Source organism: Augochlora pura, chromosome 3, assembly GCF_028453695.1.
Source record: "Augochlora pura isolate Apur16 chromosome 3, APUR_v2.2.1, whole genome shotgun sequence".
Taxonomy (NCBI): Eukaryota; Metazoa; Arthropoda; class Insecta; order Hymenoptera; family Halictidae; genus Augochlora; species Augochlora pura.
The window spans coordinates 2,066,058-2,092,612 of NC_135774.1; the positions used below are offsets into that span (position 1 = coordinate 2,066,058).

General features: G+C 50.2%; 1 protein-coding gene across 10 annotated transcripts in view; it reads left to right on the forward strand.

The window, feature by feature from the left end:
• Foxp (forkhead box transcription factor P) overlaps positions 1-26,555 on the forward strand; it is a 294,667-nt gene that overhangs the window by 136,347 nt on the left and 131,765 nt on the right. For all 10 annotated transcript variants that reach the window (XM_078196985.1, XM_078196986.1, XM_078196989.1 and 7 more), the window contains exon 2: positions 5,572-5,679. In XM_078196985.1, coding sequence (XP_078053111.1) covers positions 5,572-5,679 — 108 coding nt within the window. The remainder of the gene's footprint in view (positions 1-5,571; positions 5,680-26,555) is intronic.

A 26,555-nucleotide genomic window follows, 5' to 3' on the forward strand; every position in this document is an offset into this window, starting at 1 on the left:
GTTTCTGCCTACAGCATAATGGTCAATAATTTCCTCAGCCAACGAGGGTTGTTTTGCCGGTGCAACAAAGCCGTCCAGCGTCGTATCGGAAAGTTGATAGCAAATTGAGACAGCGCCGGTTAAAAAAGGGGACAGTTAATCATTCGCAGGTTAGAATTAACACGGAAGCACCGTTGCCCGGCGCGGCGGATTAAAGGAGTTCTAACCGCGACCTAATTCCAAGATAAGATAAGTCGTTAAGTGCATGGCGTGGCGGCCCCTCGCGATACTACCCGGTGTTTTATTGCCGCGGCCCACCCCCGCGCGCCGGCTCTCCTTCGGGGCTCGGCGAGATTTATTGTAAAATTCGATAGATATTGCCAATTACAACCCCCGCGGCGCTCCTACGGCGTCGCGCCACCGGCCCTGTTCCCATCCGGCAGGGAACAGGAGGAGCCACCTTTCCTGTTTGCCCGGAGAATTTTAAATGCGTTTTATGCACAGAGACGACGCGCGTCGCGTTGCATAAATCCGTCGAAAAAATATCATTACAATCACCGTGCTCGCTTCCCCCACCCCTCCCCGACCCCTCCCCTCCGCTTCACCCTCGCCGTGACGGCCGATAAAACGTTTCGCCCCGTCTGCGAGTGTCTTACAACCGACCCGAATAATCTTCCTCGATCATCGCTTTTATTGCCGCCTTGTATACTAATTTTATACCCTTTTTACGCCTCCGTTCGCTCTGAAGCGACGATGTCGCCCGTCCCCCGCAAACACTGCGGAATTGTCTGCCAAGGTTAAGGAACTCCTGAGATTGAGAAGCTAAGTCAATCTTGGGCGCCCTTCATTCGTCACGTGGTCAGAGGAGGTAGTTATTGGATGCTTTTTGATTGAACGGTGGAAATTTTTTTATTATCGTGTCAGGCAGCTATTATCACTTTTATAGACACCTGTACACTGCTACAAGTGTCTTAGAAATCATTAAAAAGTAATGTGCAGTCTTCAAGAATTTTTAAACTGATAAACCATGTTTTTCAAGAGAGAATTGAATATCGCGGTCAAATTATAAATAATATAAATTATTATTGAACGTAGACAGTTTCGACAGTACAAACACTGTGCGTCGTCTTCTCCTGATTTAAAAAAGAAAAATTCCAGATGACTTAGAGCAGTGTGAAGGTTAATATAGATGTGACTCAAGGTGCCTTCTTCCGACTACTTGTGTTTATGTTCCGTCGGCGACGGTTTTTTCAGTCATACTTAATGCAAACATAACACCGGCACGTCTTAATCACTGTACTTCACTCTCGAGTGTTAGTAAAAATAAAAAACTCGTGCTTCTCGGTTGATAAAAAATATTATCTCGACTTGCTTCTATGAAAAATCGTGCAACGCTATACTTGTCTCGATCGCCTCGATCATTCGATTAGAAAAATCTCTCTATAGGATCACAACAGCCCACGTTTGTTTTCTCTACGCCCGCGTCTCGTCCTCCGTCGTCGTCGTCACGTTTCCTCGGCGGTTCGTCGCGCAAGACTATCGATTGCGGTTTATTGCAAAACGCGGCGCGTCTCGCACGCCTCGTTTCCTCCGTCATTTGTCACACGCGATAATCGATTGCTGTGTAGAAAACACCGAAAAGAAAAAGGAAGAGAAAAAAAAGAAAACGGCCGCGTAGTCGCGGTCTTAATGACGACGGCGACGTTGACGACCGTCGGCACCGGCAGAGACGTTTGTTTATTCCCAAGCTGGACGGGGATCGTGGCACGATGCACACCGCGACGACGACATCGTCGGATGGTCTCCCGTCCAATGCCATAGGAGGCTATACGGTCATGGGAATGTTTGCGCGTATATATACGTACGCGCGCCTGTGTGTGTGTGTGTTTGTGTGTGTAATGGAACGACGACGCGGTCGGTGCGTTGCGTGTTTTGTTTGCGCGTTTCTTTTGTCGCGTGTATGTCCAGCTGCGCGTCGAGACCGTGGCCGGGCTCATGCAAATGAACCGCACAATGTACCTCAATAGCATCCGCGTATTTATATATGCTATCCGGTTCATTATTTTCCATCGCCACTGTTTATTTCTGCCTTACGCCGCGTCCCCGCAGCCCCGCAGCCGCGCGCCGCTGTTTTTCACGGCGCGGGGACAGAAACGCCGAGACTGTGTCCGCGTCGATCGTCCGTGACAACGGTCACCGATATTACCGTGAAATAATTATCCGGCGAGAATCACCGGCGTTCACTTTATACATATTATATTAACCCTTTCGCTACGGCGATTCAGTGCGCCGTTGCGCCACTCCTGAATGGGACCTCATCCCGTTTTCGATTTTCTATCCCTTCGTGGCATGTAACACAGTGCTAATCGACAAATGCAGATATAACAGATATAATTCGAGCGGTGTGTCGTTTATTTGTTTCATCGAAAGATTCACGCATCCATTGCAAGAGGCGTTGAAATCCAAAAAATTAGACCGTGTGGTAAAAACCGGTATGTCGGATATATCCGTCGTTCGGCTCTGCGAGTTTTCATAAAGATGACGGAAAAATCCGTCGTTCGGAGCGAAAGGGTTAACAACGGCGACTCTGTCAACCTCCTTTTAATAGCGTCGCGATACCGTAAACCGTTACCCGTTTGGCAATCGACGAAGGAATTAGATAGGAGCAATAATTAACAAGAGTCCGTGAGAGCGCGGCGCGAGCGAGAGTCATTAGCGACCGACGAAAATTTATGCATTTACAACGACGGCCGGGGCGCGTCGGGTTCTAAAAATGTATCGAACAGGCGCTGTATAAACGTTGCTTAGCCGGCACAATAAAACGCTTACCGGTGAAAACGCAATTCCACCTAATTTTCGGACCGATAAATCACCGTCTATAATTGTTAAGTTGTATAAACGTTCAGCAGCGCGGCTGACTGACTCATCGGCCAATGGGAACGCGCGCGGCCGCCGTTAGATCGCGTACATTACTGTTTATAGTCGCGTAGACAGTGCCGAACGGGGGCCTATAACGTGAAAGTCTCCGCGTCGAATATTTATAACACCGTGGATCGAGGGAATATATACCGGGATCGTTGGAATTCATAATGGACCGCGCGCTTCTTTTTTTCTTCTTCTTCCTCTTCTCTCTCGTTGCGATGCAATCGATATTGGCTAAGAGCATCTGTATCTTCTTCGATCTTCTGGGAAAATAGCTGCCGAGCCGCGTGTGTGCGTGCAATATAGCGGCAGATTATATCTGCCGAGCCGAGACGATATTATGCAGGGATCCATGATTCATACTCTATTTGCTCGATCTATTCTTTCGTTCTAACGCGATTAGGCGTCGAATTCCTGTCCGCCGATTAACGGATCGCCGCCCGCCCGTCCGCCGCTAATTATAACCCCGAATTTGGTCACGCTTCAAGTCACCCTTTTCCTTGCCCTCGGACGGACGGGCCTCTGCGTTGCGCCTCCGCCCACACGCAGATACCCACGAAGCTGGAGCAAGTTTCGCGTCTTCCCTCTCGCAAGGGGTTTGCGCAATAGGTCGAGGATAGAAATTTCGGCTAATTATACCGCGGCGAAGCGATTTGATTAAATCGGCACAGCTGCATTATTGGGAGCGGCCAAATTCTGCCGGGCGCATTCGACAGTTCGGATACTCCATATTTTACGCGGTCGTTACATCATTTAGAGAACTCGAGGAAAATGTGAAGTTGTATCGAAAATGCGTTGGAAATGGCTGCATCTTAGAAAGATATATTTTAATTACTGCACTGCAATAGATGCGATGAAGAAATAATTATAGTAAAATACCTCGACGAGATATAGTTTAGTAAAATACAATGCGAATTTCTGGAAGCTAGTTTTTAAAATTAAGGGATGAAATAAAGAGACATTAACCCTTTTGGTACGAGCGCCAGATATATACGTGCTAACCTGTATAAATAACAGAATTTCATATCTTTTAATATTAAAGTTGGAAGCAACATTTCTTGTTTAAAAAAAAAACACTGTTTCATTGAGCATAGTTTTTATTTGACGCTTAGGACAATCTTTATATAAAGGACTGGCCGTGTGCGAATTTTCAGCGCAGAGCCTCGTATAGTAAGAGTGCCACGATAGCTAGACTGCTCGTACCAAAAGGGTTAAAGGTACACAAAACGATGAATTAAATCAAATGGAACGCGATGGAAAATTGGCTAAAAAATCCGATCAGTTTTTCGAGCAATAAAATTCGGTGACGAAGCGGGGATTGGCCCGTGAGAGCGGGGTAAGACGGCGCCGTGAATCGAGTCAGGTGCCGTGCAAACGAATATTAATATAATCGCGGCAACCAGAAATCCAGGACGAGGTAAAGAATGATATAATAGCCGGGCCCCGTAAGGGATGCGTCTGCGACCGAGAGGGCGAGTCGCTCGAAGACGAAGTGTTCTCATTATACCGGGTGATTTATGCGCGTGCCACCTTGCCGTCGCCCGGCCCGGGTGGTTCTAGGTTAGAAATAAAGTTAAAAGAAAAATAAGGCTTACGGGGTGCAAAGTCGAGAAAGGGGGTGGTGCGGCGGGGGGCCCGAATATATTACAAAAATAAGCCCGTCGCCGCGCGCGAACGAGCGCCGAAAAAAAAAACTTTTTAAACCGTGTCCCAGAGAGAGATCGATGACTGTTTTCTTCGGGGTGCGGACCGGCGGCGGTGGAAAAGTAACCGCGTGGAGCAGCGAATATTTTACCGGGGAAACCGCTCTCCGTTAACGGGTCATTAGGCGCGTCAGCCTTCGATAATTGTTGCCCGGTGCATTCGGGTCAGGTGCGTCCCCTCTGCGCGCTCTTCAAGAATGAAGAGAAGTTGCAGCGCTCGGGTTAACGACCGAATTGAAGACGAGTTGTCCTGTGACATCTTTCGCAGCGTCAACCCTTTATACCCGATGCTATTTCATTCTTAAAGTACGATCTTTATTGTCGTCATAAGTTATTAACCTTTTGCAGTCGAAGACATTTTAACTGTGAATCTGAAATAAAATTTCTGGCTCACATTATTTTCATTCTATGTAACAAAGTGCACTTTTGTGCATAGGAATTTGATTCTTGTCGCTCATACCAATAGTTTCACTATTTAACAATTCAATATTTAAACCCTTGCGCTAGAATAACGAGTCAGACTCGCGGCGAAGATTTTATGCAAGCTCTGAAGTAAAAATAAATTCTTCTGTTATCAAAGTATAGAGAGAAAGTTAAATGAAGAGAATACAGGAAGCAAAAATTGTCTGATCCTATTAGGAGCATTATTAAGTACGAATAAGTGCTAATCATCGCAGCATGAAAGGAGAAATAGTGTAAGAGGTTAAAAATTATCTTGAGACGTGATAGAACAATTTTAGTGGTGCCTCGGAGTCACCGCTCCAGTGCAAAGGGTTAAAATCTCTATGAGCACTACAAAGCTTGCTACAGAAAAAGAAAAACGTGTATATTACAGTGTGTACGTAAATATAAGATTTATTGAGAGTGTGAGAAATGCGGAGTAGCTCATAAATGACATCTCGGCGCCGTAAGTAAACGATCGTGGACCGCGGTGACTGGCGATGTTGACGGTGACTTATGATTTCAGGGACACATCGGTGAGAACCCGTTCGACAACAGTTCCTGGGGAAAGGAGCAGTTTCAACCCTCCGCGGTTCCTTGGCAGCTGAACCCGCGCGGCCACGCTCGTCCCAGTGTGAGTATACATAGAGATCCATAGCCCCGTACATATGTATGCATTGTACAGGACGGTGTTCCGCGTTTAGTCCATTCTCTGTCCGAGCGTGCAAAAAATAAATGAGAAAAGAGAGAAAAGAAGCTCGCGGTGGGCAGGGAGGGAGGAGGAGGAGGAAGCGGAATTGTAAAGGAACGCGCGAGGCAAAGCGTGCTCGCGCGCGTGCTTGAGGGAGCGAGCGAGTCGAGGAAGAAAGAGGAGAGCAAGAGAGAGAGAGAGAGAGAGAGAGAGAGAGAGAGAGAGTGAGGTGGCCGGGTGCTCGGGAATCGTCGGAGAAAGAAGGAATATAACGCGCAGTCAGAGTCCTGTCGGACACAAGGGCTCGGTGTCTGAAATTTGTAATTCCGGCTGGATAAGAATACTATCCCTCGGCACGGAGGGTGAGTAACGACCGCGGAAAAAGAAATCCGGCCACTCATTGTGTCCGCAGGTAGCAAAAATGCTGGGGGCATCGCTTCCTCCGAGCATTTTCTCTCAGGAGTCGACACGGCCACCGGCGCGGTGTCGTCCTCGGCCAGAGAGAACCGGAGAGAAAAAGAGGGAAAGAGAGAGAGAGAGAGAGAGAGGGAGAGAGACCCCTTCCTCCTTCTCGTCCCGCTTGAAAACCAACCCTCCTCTGCTCCCAACGCTGCCCACCCCCGCGCCAACAGGCCCGCCTCGTCCTGTCACCCGGTATTTATAATACGCTTTGTTTTCCCTCGGCTATTTGTCTTGGGCTCTCGGTTCCTTCGCTAACGTTATTATCTCGCGTTTTATTTTTATTTAATTCCAGCCCCGCGATCCCAACCCTCTCTCCCCTCTACACGCTCTTTCTCGTTCTCTTTCTCTTTCCCGAGCAAACCACTCCGCCGACGCCCGGGCGCCGCCGTTACTTATCCGTCCGGACCCTTAACGAGCGAAACGTGTCCTCCGGTTTAAGGAAAACTTTGCGCGCCACGGACAACCTCTCTTTCCTTCTTTTCTTTTTTTTTTTCGATTCCCCTTCTGGCGATTAATAAGAGCGCCGGAATTAGCCGCGACGGCGATCCTGATTCGCTGGTTCGACTTGTTAGCCCTCGCAATATACCCTTTTTGCACTTTGGACAAGATTAATAAATTTTTCTGCAAAATAAAATGTTTTGGAGAAATATTTTTATTAGCTTAAAATATGAACTGCTCGGTATCATATATATATATATAATATAATATACATCCCTTGAGGAAATTGCAAGGAATCTATAAGAAAGTACACAGCAGTACAGTGATCCTTTTAATCGGACAGTGAGCAAGAGTATCGCGGGAGGAAAAATCGCGAGCCGATTTGGCGTAGAAACCTGTGATATCGCGAGAAGGACACGGAGGCGTTCGAAAGCGTAACCATCGCCGGTTAGACGAATTTATAGTTGTTCGACATCTCTCCGGGGCTCGCATCTCGCACGTAACGTTTCCCGGTGCTATTTATCAAAGGCTTCTCAAGGAGCGCACACGCGAGCCGCTATCGTCGGCCGGCTGAGTTTACACAAAAGAACGCGGCGATCGACGCGCGCGCGGTCGCATTCGAACGGCTTTATTTGTTCGCTGGGCTTACGGTCGCCGGACAGCCAATCAGATACACGTACGTACGTACGTATCGCGCGCCGCAGCGTATACGCGGTCGAAAAGAATGCCGCGTTTCGAGCGTGTGCACCGGGACGCCCGTGACGCAAACGTTGTATCGCGGCGCAAGTAATGCGCGTGCTGGTACGGTTAAATAAACGCGGAATGACGTGCAATCTAAATTACACGCGATAGGAAACAACGGGGCGGCGAGCGTTACACGCAATTTCCAAGACGTTTAACGTAACAACGTCGCCGTATTTCACCGGGCGAGTTTACGCGACGATCGTCCAAGCGGCCGGGGAGAGAGAGAGAGAGAGAGAGCAACATCCGCGTTCGCGCGGAGTCCCCTCTCGGAGGAATCGACGTCCGCGATTTCTTCTTCTTAGTCGAGCCGACGCGCGAGAGTATCGCTCCGCGGTCTTATTACGCCGCGACGGCTTCATTCACCGTCGACGAGCGTGCGGCTCTCTCTCTCTGTGTGTTGCGCGCGCGCGAGAGAGGACCGCGGGAAAAAATATTCTAAATAACGTTTATCTCGGCTTTTACGTGCGATAGGGAAGCGAAACCCGGCCGCCGCCCACGCACGTAGCCGGGGCCCCCGCGCCGGGGAAAAAAGCATTCGTGCCACTTCGCACGTATGTACGTGTGTATCAAGCCTGTTTATTGAAATCGTTTCGTCGCGGCGTGTCAGTGCCGGGCCGTGCGAGAAATACACGCGTGTCGCGCGCCCGCTGCACGTTGCACGTTGCACGCAACCTACGGAAACTGCATCGCGGCTCCTAGCCCCCCACCGACGCGATCCACGATACACGGCTATTTATTCTGCCCGCCGCGTTCCTCGGTGCTGTAACAGGATCTATTCAGTCGTGGATCTTCCGGGAACCGTGGCGAGAACTCTCGATCGAGGTTCGAGCCAATCGCCGATCGGGATTTCGATTATTACCACGCTGAGTAATCATCGATGCGCTGATAATGAACGTATTAAAGGAAAGCGTTGATAAGGACAGTTGATAAGGACTGCATTCAGTGCAGTGGTTCTTTTAGGAGTCGAGAATATACGAAATCCGCTCCATATTTCACGCGGTCATTACATCGTTTAGAGAACTCGAGAAAAATCTGAAATCATATTGACAGTGCGTTACAAATGGCTGGGGCTTAGAAGGGTATATTTTAAATACTATACTACAATAGATGCGATGAAAAATAATTATAGTAAAATGTCTCGAGGAGGCACAATTTAATAAAATGTAATGCGAACTCTTGGAGGCTACTTTTCAAAATTAAGGGATGAAATAAAGAGCCATTAAGGGTACACAAAATGATGAATGAAATCCAATGAAACACCATGGAAAATTAACGAAACATTCCGACCAGTTTCGCGAGCAAAGAAATAAACGAGATAGCAAACGTAGTAAACCGATAAGCGGGGAGATAGTTGCTCCGCTTGTGAATGAAGAAAGCGAGCCGGGGAAAGCGGACCCGCGCCGGCTCGCGGTCTACGATCCTGTATTTGATGCAGACTAAAAACCGTAAGCGGCGACATTCCTGACGATTTGTCGTCGAAGAGCGAAGGATACCGGCTGTGCCCAGGAAATTATGCATGCAACGAGAAACGCCTATTCGCGGCTTTCTAAGAAGCTGACAAACGCGCACGTGTTGCATCGACCGATTCCACAATATGCGGGCTTACGTGCATTGGCACATGCGAAAAAGGCGAGCGGTTGCTATAGGTGTGGAGGGAGAAAGAGAGAGAGAGAGAGAGAGAGAGAGAAATGTACGGTTGTATGCAGTCGGCATGAGATCATCGTGCGCGCTCAGTGGAAACACTGACGTCAACAGTTTCGGCTGGTCTCGTTGCCCGCGAACGATCCCCGGCCGATACGATGATATCAGGAAGACTAATGCCGATCGTGCACGTGCAAATATTACTCGATCCTTGTTTCATTAAACATCGCCGCCGCCTGCCCGTGGAACAAACTAGCCCGGCTACGCGCCTCGCGAAATAATTAAAGTCCCCGCGGATTTATCGCGCGCGGATCCGCCGACGCGATTAGACCAGGCCCGACACTCTCGCGAGTCGATATGAAGTCGTCGGTTGCGAGGACCTCCGCGGGCACACGGTGTCCTGGAAGTCCGCGACGTCCTTAACGGATTGTTCGTGATTTTTCTTTCCCTTTCCCTTTTTTTTATCGCGAGAAACTGTCATCGAAATCGAGCACTCTCTCCCGAGCGCAACCTGTTGCGAGCGCGTAGAACACCGGGGGCAGGTAGATTTTATCCAGCGAAATTTACAACTCGCACATGACTTTGTTGCAACTCGGGTCACGAGATGCATATTAAATTGCGGGGGGTTCGGGAATGCCCTTTCCTTTTCGAAGACAGCCAATGTCAATTCGGCGTTCAAGTTCACCAGATATATTCGATATTTATTCAATAAACTGAAAATCCGATAAAGTAATAAAAAATGTCTAAAAATTACTAAAGTAAAAATAGTTACTAAAGCAAAAATTACTAAAGCAAAAATCCTATACCTAAGCAGGTACAAGCGTACACACCAGGTTTAAATCTCGTTAGTCAATAACTCTAGTATCAACCTGTACGTCGAACCGATTAATTAAACATCGCTGGAACCTTGATAAAAATTTGCAAACAAAGCCGCGGTTGATTAATTCAGCCGGCAGGTTTCCGCGTTCTAAAAAAATTTTCGATGACTGCACGGTTAACAGCTCGAATGATTGCTCAACGGAGGGAGGGGGGGGGGGGGGGGGCTCTGCTTGACGTCACTGCTATAGTAATCGCGGAGGGAACAGCCACGGAAAGGTGAACAGACTCGCGTTGGAAACGATGACTGCGAACTTACGTCAACAGAATGAAAAGTTCGCCGGCGATCGATCCGGCGTGCGCTATCATTAGGCGCGGTGCGTCGCCCAATGGAAATAAATGCGTGGGCATCCGGATCGGTGGTCGATCATTTTCCGGACACCCCGTGTTTCGAGATAGGGGTGGTGGTGGTTGGCAATATCGGTGAAATTTAAAAAAGGGGCGAAACGGCACGATTCTCGCGCCGGTAATCCGAGACTCTTGCTCGGCTCCGCACCAATATGAATCGCGGGAAAAATCAGAACTGGTTCGGAATGGGTTGGGGCCGTGGGAGGGGGGGGGGGGGGGGGGGATTGCTCGAAGAAGCGGATCTTAGTCCCTCCGGCAACCCCTGGGTTTTAAGATATGCAGGGCACAACGCACGCTTTCCTAGCGAGACTATTTTAATACGAATGAGGGTGGGAGGATCAGGGCGGCGCGATGGTACGGCCGGAGACTCGCTGAAGATCTACTTCTTGATTACAGAACTTTTTACCTAATTACATAACATTGTTACCATTTACAAAGTCGCGGCGGGTGCACGGCGTCTGACTACTAATTAGAATTCCCGATTAGCGCGCCGCGCCGTGCCGGCGAGAATCGCGCGTTCCCGTCCCGATAAATTCCCGCGCCGCCGCCTTCCCCCTTCTTCCCCCCCACCCGCGACGCCGTTTCAAAGGAAAAATATTTCGTCTTGGCCCGGTTTCAAATTCTTCCGAACCAACCCCCGGGAGTTTCCTTCTCGTTTTTCTTCGAAACCCGCCGCCATTAGTTGGTAGAATTTTTCCGACTTTTTGGCCGCTGCATTTTATTTCGAGCCCACTCGCGACGAGCTAGATTGTTTCGCGGTCCCGTAGAATCGGTTTAAATACCTTGGAAAACAATCTTTATTAATAAATTATCTGTAGTAATTTATCCTGTCTCGAAATGATCCACGCTAAATTGTTTAACGATGCATGTAAGATCAGTATTTGAAATGACACATTTCAATATAATTTTTATCATATTTATTTATATTTAGAAAATTTGTTAAGAGCTGTTATCTGTGTCACAAAATGCAATTCCATAATATATGGCGACACTATAAGTCGAAGCAAATATCTTTGATTTTCACTTAAAATGGCTCCGACTGCAAAGGGTTAATTGTCTAACGATGCAAGCAAGATCAGGTTACAACAATCAGGAAAATAATTTCCTTTTATTTAACAAAGTAATTGCTATACCGGTGCAAACGGAGATCCGCGTTGCAGCTGCGAGGGGTTGACGAATTAAAATTGATCCGCAGGCAAAGGAATTGTGTCACCCATATATCGGCGACGTGGCAATCAAGGTGTCAATTTATTCGCCGCAGAGCATTATTTCAAGCGACTCTGTACGAGGAACTGTTTGCGTGTGCGATCCTCCGAGGATCCGACCGCGTGAATGTTCTATAGTTAGGTTGTCTCGTAATTAAGTTAATTCGGGGACAACAGAGTTTATCGGCGCTCTTTCCTTATCGGAAAGATGTGAAGTCGCACGGTATAGTCGTGCGCAAGGGACGTGTTCCGCGACGATGCAGACATTAAGACGTCTGGTCCTCGACCTCCGGTTCTCCGCTCCCTCTTACCGACCCCCCTCGCACACCCTCCCCGCTCATCCCAGTTAGACGGAACGCGGCTTCCGTAGACGACGGTGGTTTACCCCGTCTTCATTGTCCTCTAATTCTCATCTGATCCTCACATTACGTAATTTTCTCTTTATTATTTTATAATTCCTGGCTCCGGTGCTCGGTTGTCTCTTCTTCCACCTCCCCCCCCTCTCTCTCTCTCTCTCCCTCGACGCCTCGCCGTCTCTTTCTTGTCTCTCCGCGTCCCATCCGACTCCGGGTGGTCCGCACGAACTCACCCCACGCCACGCATACTAATGCATTCTCGCATTTATTAATTATTCCTCTGCTAGTTACCGTGGCTTTTCGCCCCACCGACGTTGCTCTTCTCCGGCTACGGCAATGATAGATTAAACCTCCTAGGTTCGCCGACGGACAATGTAGCTCACGTACCCGATTATCTCCGCGAATTTTTCATCCCCTTTCCTATTGTATACTTTATTACTACGTCGTATCCAGCGACCACCCCCTCCCCCCTTCGCCCGACGGCGGAGTATTTCTCGACGAGATTCATAGCGAATCTGGGACTGGATTGGCGGTTCTGCTGGTCGAAAGGATTATCGAGATCTTCGACGACCTCTACAGGTTTTTCTAGTACCGATATCCATGAAGAGCTTGACTATAGTGGTTAACAATTTAGTCTCAGATTTTTTATCTTATTTGTAGAAACATTGTTAAACAGTATTGGCCAGATACTTTATGTATCACACCTGGAAATATTTAGAAGATCGAAAGATTTGATTCATCATTCTTTGCAGCATTTGCATCATTCTCAGCATTGTTTTTTAATTTAAAATGGTCGTATTTCCAAAATACGATTATTAGTATCTGAGAAATTTTCTTCTTTCTTTAACGATTCCTCAGCATTTCTTAGTCCGTGTTGATCAGGGTCTGATTAGGTACAATAAAGATATGAACATAACCTCGAAAAACTCCTAAACTCAAGATGCAAAGGGGTCGCAAAATGTAATAAAAGGCCTTAATAAACGGTCTCGGTAATCGCCGCTCGTGTAATCGTCAGAAACGTCCACTTCCGGAGGAATAAAACGGCCGCGACCGGCGAGCAGCGTTGCAACAAAGATGGCGGTGGGTCGCAGCCTCCTAAGCACCCTCGGCTACCTGTCGAAGCCAGGAGAGCGGAGTCGAATAAAATTTCACCGCCGACGGACTCTCGCCGATCGCGCATGTTCCGGCTATTTTTCCCCGAAACTATTCAGCGGGCGTATCGACTGTTCCTTTTTCTTGCCGTCAGTCGATCGGTAGCCACCGGGATTATCCCCCGGGTGGTTCCCCCGTTTTCTTTTTCTTGCACGTCGAGGCCAATACCGCCGGGAATTTAATTCCGTTTCAGCGTTCAGGCGATTCCTTCTCGGTCGCGAATGTTTAATTGGCTCGCCGCCGAGGAAGCCGGGGCTGGGATAGGGGGGGGGGGGGGGGCGCGAGGCTACATTAAGGGGGGCGGATGGGGGGGGGGGGGGGGGGGGGTTGGCCAGGTGGGTGTCTAACGGCGGCACCAGGTGAGGGAGGCTCCGTGGAAAAGACGGCTCTCGCATTGAATGCTAAACAAAAGCTAATTTATATCCGGAGGTCGGGACGTTGCCGGAGATCGGGAGATGAATGGCCGCGCTTCTTGCATACCAAGTGGCTCCAGCCACCTCCGCTGGACCTGGAGATCCTCGGGGATGATGCTCCCTTAGGGGGCGTGCCCGCAAATCTGTCGTCCGCGAAACAGCGGACTGCATTCTCGGGGCTCGTCAAAAATTGCCTCGTCGTCACCTGATCCATGGAAGCTTGGAACTCAACCCCTTCGACGGCGGCGAAGTTTGGGGTGGAAAACTCCCAGACGCGATGAAGATAGAATTATACTGAATATACTAAATCATATATGAGTCAACATAAATGAATACCATTGGAAAGAAATTCTATAGAATTGACACGTTCCGTGCCAAGCCATTTTTGCCTGACTCGTCGTTCAAACCATTTGATATTTTGACTAAAGATTGATGTTTTCAGCGCATTAAATAAATATGACTGATAAATATAAATGTAACGTGTACCACACATGGCGCGGAACGTGTTAAATATACGGCTACTATATTATTTAAAAATGAATAAAATGATAACACTTGTGAAACGGAATATTTTATTATCGCATTGAGGTACCTCTTGGCTCATAATGCGCCAATTTCGGGTTCCCCATTGTTGCAGGAAAAGTAGCAGAATTCGATCGCCGAAAACACCCGTAGCGGTTAGGGTGATATTCCCTTTAGGGTCGCCGCCCTTAAAATTCGACCGAGAACCGGCCGCGCTCAATAATCATACATCCCCTTGAAGAACTCGGCGTCTCCGGGCGGCGCGAGTTACCCCTTTCGATAATGAACGACGAACTCGGGAAATCGGCGGGCCGCGCGGCGAAAACGTGGACGAAAGTTGGGCGCGTGCAACTCTGAAATTCCATTTCCGAACGAAAAAATTTCATTCGGCTCTGTCGTTTTCGGTGGGCAGAGGTGGTACGTATGTAGTTGGCTCTCGCTCGCCGGGAAACGGGCGTTTCATTCGCTTCTTCTGCCTCTTCCCCCCTTCCCCTCTGGAAACATCTTCGGGATCGACCGACGGCCCGGAATCCCGCGGCGTGAACAAATTTCCAACGACTCGGTTGACGGCGGCGGCGGCGGGGAGAGGCTGAAAAAATATTCGATCTCCCGAAGCAACGTCCCGAATGTAATCGAAGGAAAGTTGAACGTCGCCGCGGTAAATTCCGAAATGAGATTTGTTGGGCCCGGTTCCTCTTCCTTTTTTTTTTTCTTTTTTTCGTTCCTCGCGGACCAACCGCTTCCCATGGAAATTCTATTCCCTAGACTTTCCCCGGTTGCGTATCATGAAATTTTAATCTTGTTGAGAAACTTCTGGTTCTTCGATCCCACTAGCCGAAGGGTGAGAGAGAGAGAGAGAGAGAGAGAGAGAGAAGAAGCCTGTTGATTCTGACCGCGGATCCAGCCAGAGCGGTGGAAACATCGTCTAGCCGGCCGTTGAGCTTTCTCGATACACAAGCCCAACATAGCAACACAACACGGTAAAGCACAACAAGTGGGGGATGCTGGGGGTGGAAAGCTCGATAGATATACAGCCAGCCGGAGCGGAGAGGCGCGCGTCGCCCGGCACACCACGTGCTGCTGCTGCTGCTGCTGCGCGTCCCCCCCCTCCCCGTCGCCTCTCGCCACCCTTTCCGCGTCGTCTGTCTTCCTCTCTTTCGCTCGCTCTAAACAACCCCTCTACCCGCTGATCGGCCGACCGTGTACACCCCTGTCATCCCCCACGCGTCGCGAACGCAGCCTCTCTCGCCCGCGAAACACCACGTGGCCTGGCCTGGCCCGGCCGTGTCCCGGCAAACGCCAATTACGACGGCTCCTTGACCACCCTCAATCTCGACACCTGCGGACTATTTTTTTCCTCGCACGCCTTTTCGTCTGCTTTCCCAATTGCTTGGATCTTTTTACATCGAATTTCGCATCGAATATTCTTACTCTTTTCGCGTCAACATTTTTGCTAATATTTTTCGTATTTCTTACAATGGGGTGGTTTGTTACAAATTTTTATGCTTGCAATGATATTAAATTACAAGAGCACAGGAAATAGTAATGTATCGAGTCTGATAGTATAGTGGAGATAGTATAGTGGCCTGAAGTGCGAAGAGGATGGAAGATTTTATTAGAACTACGATAAAGGGCTGGTTCGTTCAAATTAACATCATAATTCACCGTGGATGTACGAATTTATTGGAAGAGAGAGAGAACAATTTTTTTACATTGCAGAACAATTTCGTAATTTATTCTACAGTACTCTTCTCGTTTCCATAAATCATTTTAGACTAGCCAGAACGAGGGACAATGTCATTTCGCTAACTAAAGGTTCCTCAATGATAAAAAAGCAACCGAAGCTTTTTATTGTTTTATACTAGATATTCAGAGCTGCGAAAACAGCTGTTTTACATTACTTTACAAAAGTGACAATAATACGATAATAAATAACTAGTATAACTCATACATCTTTATAGTTTTAGTAATCATATATTAAAAAATTATAAAGTCGTCGATTTAACGCGAACTTGGTATTAACCGGTATTTAATTCGACAAGTGTCACAGGGGTAGCAAGTTCTCCAAGAATCGGCTCTCGAAAAATCATTTCAGCAGCTTCGCGGCTTCCTTTCGAGAAAGCTGCTGGCTGCAGCAGCGCCGGCAAGAACGGATTTACTTTCGGGGTATCCTAACGAGCAACCGTGGCTGCTGGCAAGTCGAGCCAGATCCAACAACTGTGGCCGGGGCTGGTAACCTTGTAAATAGATGTCTGGAGCGTGCCGGCGTTACCCGCGTAACGCTATACGCTGCAAGAAATGGTACAACGTCGGAAGTTCCGGGGCGAGATAATACCGCGGCGGGCGGCTGACTACGCCCTACATCGGTGGCTCCTTACATGCTCACGTATGCACGCCGGTAATTAGTGTCTTAATGAAGCCGAGCCGCGGCAGCCGTGGGGGCTGGGACTCCGTAAATAATTGCCAACATGCGCGATCTCACGGTCGAGAGGAGCGTTTTCGCGATTCCGATCGCGAGAATGCCGCGGGGTCGCGAACTTTTTCCGCACGCTCCCGCGGCTCGCGTGACGCGCCACTAGCGAGGCATCGCGCATTATTAATTTCATAATCGGCCGGCGCTCTTTCAACTTCCCTCTCGAGCCGGCCGGAGCGCGAAGGAATCCCGGAGCTTTCCGCGAGCTAATTACACGGGGTCCCGAGCCGTTTGCTCGAACTGCTCCCTCGACTTCTCGCTTCATCGATTCTTTCGAATTAATTCCTGCTTGTCGTCGAATAGCGAAACTCGTTTGGCGAATAAATTATTTCGTCAAGCTTGTTGCTGACTATAATAAAATTGGGAAAATTTTAAGTGTGTCAGGTGACAAATTTTAAATTTAAAGTGCACCACGTCGTCGGATTCCTTTAAAACAATTGTCAAATCGGACCCACTTCTCAGCAACAAATTCCCGCAGCCCGGCCAAGCCCGGGTCCGCGATGAAATTTGCATCCGTGGAAAAACCTCGCAGAGACTCTCGCCGTTCCCCTAGTAGACCCGCCACTTTACGACATGTATTATTCCGCGGGGGTTGTAAAAGAAACATAGTTTTGATTTTACGTCCTCCCGGCGATTTTTGCCCGACCAGCGCCGCTCGTTACCAGATGCCAGAGCTTCGGGATAAGGGACGGTCCGAGATCGTGTCACAGCCCCGCAAACGTGACTTCGCCGACTTTCCGCGGCCCGCGCCCCGTTTTCACCCCGCTCAACGGCTCCTTCGTATACATACATGACTTCTTTAACGTCTCCGCGGACCGGGCCCCTGCCACTCGCTCGTTAACCCACCGGGGTTCCAGGAGACTTCTTATTCCGATGGCCGACCCGAGATTGATATTTCAGCGACTTCTAACTGCTGACTAACGCGGCGCTCCGCCGAGGGATCTTCCTTTTCCCGGGGCTTGCTTCTTTTGATCAAGCATGCTCCAGGCGGCCGCCACTTTGTGGGTCAGAGTGCCACTTGAATAATTAGCGCCTGGCTTATTTTAGACGAGTGCGTTTGTTGGTCAAGGAAGACGGTTATTAGCTCTCGGTGAGCTTCGTTGTTTCTGTTTGTTCAGACTCCTTGGATACGCTCGTGAGACTAGGAGGGCGCCGGTGACTACATCGTTCACGTTATTTCTAATTAATTTAGTTAGATATATGAAGCACCATTTTAATGGTCTATTTTATCCAAAATGCAGAATTAAGGTCTGCAACCCTTCTACGATTTTCAACGCGAGAAATAAATTAGGGCAAAGCACGAGTGCAATTTTACTTTAGACACATGTTTCTTATATTATATTGTTTCCATGTGTAGAACCCAGTGAATAATCTCTCAAATTATGGTACCAAAGTTCTCGCAATCCTTTAACACTGATGCTTGCGATACGTTGTTATCAAAGGATTGAGACATCCTCTTTCCTACTGTAGACGAGTGAAAATTGCCACGATCCTTCCACAAAATATAAAATCGCCTAAATTACCTCGGAATTCGACAAACAATTCCCGGCGATTTCACAGAAAACCGAGCTTTGGATCCGGTCGCCAGGAAGACGTGCACGAAGGATCCGACGCATACGGTTGGCCGCGGTAGCGTCCGGATGATTTCGAGTTTCGAGGAAGCCGGAGAGATACATCGACGGGACAATCGAGTTTCCATCGGGTCCCAGGGCGGCGGAATCAAATGACCCAAAGTAATTCCGACTACATCTCCAGACATTACTTTCCCGCTGATCAATACGTACGTCCTCTCTCTCTCTCTCTCTCCTCTCTCCGGTGGGCAGAGACGCGTACGCGGTAACATCCCGACAGTAGCTCTCGCATCTCAAGGAGAAGAGGACCGGCGAAAAAAAGACCGCGGCGAAGAAAGGGAAGGAAGAGGAGAGAAAAGGGATTCCGCGAGTCTGCGGTAATCGGTCTCGCTCTCGAGCCCTCTCTCCTCCCTCTCCTCTCCTCTCCCCCCCCCCCGGCATTTTTTCTCTCCCACCTCCGCCCTCCCGCCCCGCGGGAAGCCCGTTGGAGGGGCAGAGCACGGTACCCGAGGGGGGTGGTGGGGAGGTGGGGAGAAAGGGGGGGTCACGTGGATCGCCGTGAATACCGAGTGGGCGGATGACACGAAAGGCTAGAAGAGGCGAGCATTGCGCGCGCACTTCGATGTGTGGAACCCGCTCCTACGACTATCTCGCGGCTACCCACACACACACGCGCGAGCGAGCGATCCGCTCGTGCACGCGCGCGTCGGAAGAATGCGTGTTGGAGGCGACGACGATGGTGGTGGTGGTGGTGGTGGTGCTCGGGTGCACGGACACACCGGTGTGCAGCAGTGCATCTCCGGCGGAGGAACGATTTAAAGCCGGAATAGTGGAGGAGTAGTCGAAGAGGATGGTGGTGGCTGGGTGGGTGGCGGCGGTGGTGGAGGAGCTGGGTTCTCTTCCCTGGCGCGGAGGATTGCTGCTGGTGGTGGAGCTCCAGGAACGGAGGAGAGAGGCGGTGGCGTGGCCCGGTGGAGGGGCAGGCGGAGGAGAGAATAGAGATCCGAGAGATCTCCTCTTAGCCGACGATGCAGCTCGATGGTCTACCGGCGCGGCAGATAGAGGAAGAGAGAGCGAGAGAGCGAGAGAGTGAGAGAGAGCGAGTGAGAAAGAGAAAGAAAGAGGTAGAGACCGGTCGAGTGGAGAACGGATGCAGGACAGAGCCAGGATGAGCTGGAGAGAGAGCTCGAGAGAGAGAGGGGATGCCCGAACGCCGGACAGAAGCGAGAGAGATACAGAGAGAGAGAGAGAGAGAGAGAGTGGCAGAGAGTGTGAGAAAGAGGGAGAGAGAGGACGAGAGAGGAACGGGCGTGTAGGCGGACCGGAGAGAGGAATTCCACGGAGGCGTGTCTTCCCCGGCGCACCAGGTGCAAAGGTGCGCGAACGCGACGTTGCCACGCCTTTTCCACGGGGCGACGTGGCCTAGAACCGCTCCACGTCGACGTCAACGGCCGCGACGCCAGGCGACGACGACGGCGACGAGGTCGACGTAATAACCACCTCCTCCTCGTCTAACGACGGTGGACCAAGGGTTGCACTGTCTTCCTCTGCGTCTAGCCGGGACACATCCCCCTTTCGCGTTGTCTTCTTCCTTTCCCTCCCGGCCTTCGCAGGCCCGTTCGCCTCCTCGAACCTCTCTGCGCCACCCACCCCCTACCACCTTCTCGCAAGGGGGGGCTACGATGTTAACGGACGGGTCGCGTCCAACCCGACCATCCAGAATCCAGCTTCTGGTGTCAACGTCCCGAACTTTCCACCGGGCTTCTCTCCTGAATATGCACCTTCCTCGCGGAGGGGCGACGCCACGGGGGTTGGTGGGGGAGTGGAGTGGTGAGGAGAGGATAGAACCAGCCGGGGCTCAGCCAAAGGGGGGGAGGTTGGACAGCGGGCGGCGCACAAACCGGGGGGGGTTCTTTCTTTCTGTCTTCCAGGATGCCTCGCGACCAGAATCCAGGATCACCGTATTCGGCATCACGTAACGCGTCCACCTTTTCCCGATGCACGGTAAACAGAAATGGCGCGGGATGCCGAACGTGATCGTCTCGCAGGCACCGACGGTAGAGACACCCTCGCCTCGCTCCTCGAGATGCCTGCGAGCCGCTTCCCGGGAATTTGTCTTCCAGGACCCGGAATTTTCGGAGCTGTTTGTCCCCCGGATCGAAGCCATTTTTGTTTCCTACGCCATCCGCCATCGAGTTTCGTTCGCCGAGTCTCGAATACCTTCTCTTGTCGGGGGCGGTTTTTGTCGGGGCTGGGCTTAGGCGTGGATGACGGCGATTGTTGAAAGTCCTCGACGTTTATGCTACGTTGGAGTCTGTGGTAGACTGCAGCGCGATTACTCGTAACTGTTAAAGCGTTTTCTGAATGCAGCAGAATGCATTTCTTCGCGCGACATGAAATGATCTTTATCGACTAAGACGAAAATACATTGAATGGAGATTTACGTATTGGAAATAATACATAGACGCCTTTATCGCAAAGCATTAAACGCGACTGGCTTGCCTTGGTCTGCAAGAATGACACGACTGAATTGGTTCAAAGCATTCCGCGATTCTTATCGTAATGCACGCTTCAATTAAGAGACTTATTCAATCATTTCCTACAATAGAGTCCTTGTAACGTGATTAATCTTCAAATACAGGATGTAAAACCGAGGAAACTAATCGACATTTAATGTTAAACTCTTTGAATCTTTTTATCATATTTTAAATACTACTCAGCCATTATTATCATAAATTCTTAACATTTGAAGTCTAGCAATTACCGCGCATTTGTTTATACCGAACGAATTATCTCCTTGGAAAGACTATAAAATTGTGAGTGGCTGTACGACTATACTAAAAGACTGCGACCTTCGATACAGATGTAGACAACGAGTAGCCTGTTCTACCTCGCCCAGAACTCGTCCACTCCAAATATTAGTGCGATCGTAGAAGTGCAAGCTCGAAGCGGAATCCGTCGATTAGATTCATGCAACCGAGATCCGTCAGGACGTAGGTGGATCCCAGACGCGTGTAACATCGGCCGTCTGGACGCGGTCCGGGCATAAAATAAATCGTTCCCCTGGAAACGTATCGCAGTTACGATCCATTTGCATTAAGGGATGGAGAACGTGGGATTCGAGCCCGATAAACGTATTTGAAGTACACGAAGTTCCCAAACAGATCCGGGGCCGCCGGTGTATAATACTTATATCTCGTTTCACACAGTGTCGCCGGCTATTAATTATTCGCCTCCTGCGCGGCGGATACGATCCTCGTAAAACGCTTTAATTACGGTTTCCTATCCGCCGATGGAAGCGTTCTTTTGTATGACAATTGATTTAATACGTTCTCTGCTGCTACGTACCGGGACCCGGCAAAAAATTTATAGAAGACAAATACCGCTCGAATTTATTCTTCCCGACCATGCGGCCGGCTAAATCCGGGCAGCCTCGGTCGGGACGGCGACGCTGCCTCCGCGGTCCTGTAAACCGAGTTAACGGTGATTTATAAATCGCCTCTTCGGGCACGCCGATTTACAATTTCCCGTCGATCCTGCGGTGGCCACTTCCAATTATTACAAACTGTGACGCAGTGGTCGGTACGTCTTCGGTTGGATTGCGTCTTTCATTCGAAGCAATCTTGAGCTGTAGCTTCTACAAATCGGTCTTTACTTCGACGACTTCGCTTGGAATTGCAAAGCAGTCTTCGCCAAAAATTGTCTACAATTTCTGCGATCCAAGTGCTGGATTTCGAACCGCTTCAAAAATGAGTTTAGTCATTTGGTGCGTTGATATCGGATCGTCCTCATCCGCACGTTCCAACCCCCAGTACGCTAACCTCGTCGCTCCTTCTTCCTCGGATAAGTCGAGTTCTCCAGATGTAACAGCTCGAAGGTTATTTATCCGTCGTAGGTGACCGAAGCCGGTAAACCGAAGGAAGCAATATCGGCAGCGTCGGCGCGTCCGGTGGTCGTCGGTTCGATCTTGAGGGGGAGGGGGGACGCGCAGTACAATAAGCGATGCACCGGTCCGTATGCGACATTTCGCATCCCCGTAATCGTCCGTCCTCTCCGGCGTGGTTATTGCGTTCCCTTGCCGTTTGGCTCGAGAGATGTTCGGTCGACGCCGCTCGCTCTCCCCGGGTTTTCCGGCGTCGTCGTCGTCTCACCGCGCTCTATCACCGTCTCGGCGTACCTTGCCCCCCGACGACCTGGGTCCTCTCCGCCCCTCGGCACCGGCACTTACACCCCTTCCACCTGGCACACGGGTTACTCTCTCTCTCTCTCTCTCTCTCTCTCTCTCGCTCCTCTACCCCGGCGGGGTCTCGCCGCTCCTCCGCGCGCGATTCCATTCCTGCGTTGTTGAACTATAACTCTCTCTAGGAAGGCAGTGGCAGCTATTACGCCGGCTCCTAAGCTATTACGGCATCTGGGAAGCTCGTTGGCGCTGCCACGGCCGTCGGAGAGCCCGAGAGAGAGAGAGAGGAGAGCCGGGGGGGAGAGGGCGCGGGTGGCTCTCGGGTGGCACCGTGGTGGAGGAACACCGGGTACGCCTGAGGTAGGGAAGGGGTGGTGGGCGTCGGGTTAGGTGAGGTGATGTATTGAGATCCCATTGTATCCACGGAATCCCCTAAGATTGCCAAACGACGTCCTCTCCCGCTTCACTCTTCGCCTTCCATCTTCCGCCGCCCACGTTCTGCCTGCCCTCCCCACCCCTCCCCCCTGCCCCCCCCCCGCCGTCGCCGTCACCCCCGCGCGCATAATACGTCACCGGTGGAAAGGCGAGCGCCGCCGGTCTACCTTTCGTTGAGTCCTCGCTTCTCTCTCTCTCTTTCTCTCTCTCTCTCTCTCTCTCTTTATCTGCGCCCGTATATTTCTCTTTTCCATTCTTTTTTCTGCCGCCCCATCCGCGCGCGCGCGCGCGCTCACCCCGTTCTCGCCCTTTTCTCGAACCTCTACCTATGCAGATGCGCCGGAATATTCATGCAGACGGCGACGAGAAACGGAAAAAACAGCATCGGGATCGACGGTTCTCGCTTCGACGATACCATGGCGCTCTGCAACCATCTCTCTTCCTCTCTCTCTCTCTCTCTCTCTCTATTTATCTCTTTATCTACCTATCCGTCCACCACTCGCCCTTCGTCTCTTCCCGGATCGGCCGAGGTGCCCCACGGGGTCCCGACGATTTTCAAACCCCCCACCCCTCTGCACGCCTTTAATAATACGAGACGTCGCGCGCGGTCGCGAACCGCCGTGCAGTATCGAGAGAAACCCGCATAATATCCGCGCGCCTCCGATATTGGCGAGGGTTGCGTCGAGTCGCCGACCAGAAAGAAAGGGGAGGAGCACGGAAAAGGCGGATAGGACGGGCTCACGGGGGTGTAGCGGGCGACAGATGCACGCCGGGAGGAATTCAAATTTTTTCGCGAACGCCCGCCGGTTCAATAACAACCTTTTATTATTTTAACGACCTACGACCTCCGACGGCACCTTTGTCGCGAGCCGTCGCCACCGCGAACACGCCGGCGGACCGATGCTAATCAGCACACCGCGCGATAAGTGTTTTCGTTTTCGGCGAGCCCCCTTGCCCCGCTGTTCGACGCCGCTGAACACGGCGCGCTGTTTTCGTTCCTAAACTAGTTTGCCTGCTACCATAGTAGTTTGCATGCATGTATTGTATCGTATATACAATTGCACATATACCCCTGTATTGTGGTAAACTTTGTATGCTACTTTATTCGGACGCGTCAAATGTATATGTAAGGAAAGCATCCCAACTTATATTAAAGTTACCGCGTAAATAGGTCGATAAGTTAGATCTCCAATAGTATCAAGATAATTGAACGAATAGACATGTGGCGTCAGTGCGACAATATAAGCCGAAGTACAAAGAGTTGAAATTAAGTATAAGAAAATTAATAAAGAAAAATAGTGTGAATAATAACATTGAATGTTGTTTCTTTGTTATTACAGAGAAACAATTCTATCCATTATTCACCAGCAACCTGCACATGGAATAAATCATTATATATATTTTCGAAGCGAGAGCCCTTGAAATCGACCCTTTATCTGGAGCTGCAAATCATATATTTCCCATCGAAATATGCTATATTTAATTCTCAAGAAAATTTTATCGCTGGCAAGTGTGGTAGTTTATTTTTCTAATAGTTCGTTTTAACCGGAGCGAGAGCCTTTGAAATCGACCCTTTATCTGGAGCTTCAAATCATATATTTCCCATCGAAATATGCTATATTTAATTCTCAACAAAATTTTATCGTTGTCAGGTATGGTAATTTATTTTTCTAATAGTTCGTTTTAACCGGAGGGATTGAAGCCTCGTCGAAGCGAGAGTCTTTGAAATCAACCCCTTGCCTGAATCTTCAAATCTTATATTTCTCATAGAAATATGCTATATTTAATTCTCAACAAAATCTGATGGGGTTGAAGCCTCGTCGAAAACCATCGAGAGCATCGGTCGAAGTGGTAAAAATCGTCTCGGGAATTCCAGCTGGTTCGGACGGATATTAGAAACATTTCCTCCTGTCTTCGTTCGGCGGGACTATAGTCTTCTTTGCGATGCGGGTTACGAACGGTAAATAACGGGGGAGATACGTTTATAACGCGCGCAGATCAATAACACGTCACAGAGAGGCCGGCGTGCAAAGACAGAAACTAACGTTATTGCGAGGGCAGCCTGCAATTTCGTTAAAAATAACTGTTTCTGTCTATTGTTTGCCGGTCGGAATCGCCAGGCGATTTTATACTTGGCGCGGCGTATTCTATTGAAAAGGGAAACCGATAAATAGTTGAATCAGGCAACTTCCTTTACGCGAGCGAATCGTGCATTATGCTTCTAATTGCACGGTGCGTCCGCGGAGTTCCTTTAGATTTAGTATCGCACAGGGGGGGCTTTATAATACGACGCCGTCCATATCCTCGCCGGCTTTTAATTCCACAGTTGTCAAGAAATACCGCGTGCCGGCTGCATAACTAATAAATATCGAACACCGCGCACGCACTACGGCGAGAACGGGCAGTGTCCGGTTTAGCGCACCGCGGCAAACCCCATTTGCCCCCGCTAATCCGTCGTCGCCGCGGTTCTCGGTCCACGGCGGCGACGGCGGCGGCGGCGGCAGCGGGAACGGCGCGGATTTTAATTGGCGATCCGCCAATCTCCGCCTCGATACACAATCTAGTACAAATATCGGCAGCGATGTCGAGGCGGTGTGCGGCGGTCAACGCAAATGCAATTTGCGCATCGTAGCCCGTTACGGGCGCTACGCGGGGCGAGCGCGCGCGCGCTGCAAGATCGATATTTGGTAAATATTTGTGGCGGAGTCGAAACAACAGTGGATCGAAAGGACCCCCGGTTCTGCGCGCCCCGCGGAGAGGAACAGGATGTTTGTTTCGCGAGCAGAATTCCATTCGGCACCGGAAAATAGCGCGGCGGCCGGGGCCAACGTCATCGTGCGCGGCGTCGTGTGCGGACGCTCAGACGGTGCACGCACGCGATCCGATGCGGCTCCCCCGCGAAAAACTCGACGTCATCGGTGCTATTTACGATCACGAGACTCTGGCCATCCATCGATCGTGTTTCGCGAGGTCCGCAACCTTCGATCTGAATTATTCCGGCGACGCTGTGTTCCCGGGGATCGGTCGGGGTGATCCAACTCTTCCGAGCGCGATCGCGGTGTTTCAGAAAAGACGCGAAACTTCTTCTGGAGCCTCTGTATTTTTCCAAATTAATTATTTTATAACCTTTATTTGGGATCGTAGAAAACAGACTCTGCTTAGCGAATCAATCACTGGTGATTGCACGTCAAATTCAGATGCATAGCTCAGAGTTAAACTCCGTAGACCTTTGTACACATAGTTGCAGACACGCTCATCTCTCTTATTAACCCTTTGCACTGCAACCTGACATAACCTGAGGCATAACTACAGCCTTTCTATCATGTTCCAAAATAATTTTTATACCACTAAAGGTTTAAACAGTTAAAATTGTTGCGACTGTAAAGGGTTGATAGTTCTACCGTGTTACTATGAATATCGCATTGCTTGCCTCGTAAGCGCTTCAAATCCTCGACGCACTCGCAACATCAGAACCGTGCGACGCGTTTTCACGGGGCCGTCGAGCGTCGCGTTGTGACCCACATGGTATCAGGGTGTTCCCCGGACAGCTCACAGGGTCCTCTGCGGAGCGGCGAGCAATCGGAACGCAGTATTCCTCGCGTGAAAGAGCGATCGCCCCGAGACAATCGCAATCCGGCCTGCCAAAGAAGTCAACGTCCCCGGCAGCCCGCGCCGATCGAGACAAATGAAAGAACCGCAGCCCGGCGAGGCGAGAAGCAGACGTGGCAAACATTCGGAGCGTCTCTCGTCAGGAGAAACGACGTGTCCGCCTGACGAGACTGGAAAGGGATGCACAAGTAGACGTCCGCGGGAATGATATTCAGAGGGATGTAAAGGACAGAAAGAGGACGGGGCTGAAACCGGGGACGGGGATGAAACGGGGGGAGGGGAAAGTTCGCCGGATCGGTGTCCACGGTGGATAAAGTGAAAGATTCTCTCGGCTGTAGGAGGGCGGCGAGTAGCGCGCGCGGAGGGGGAGGGGGTGCGCGACGGTGGCCGCGTG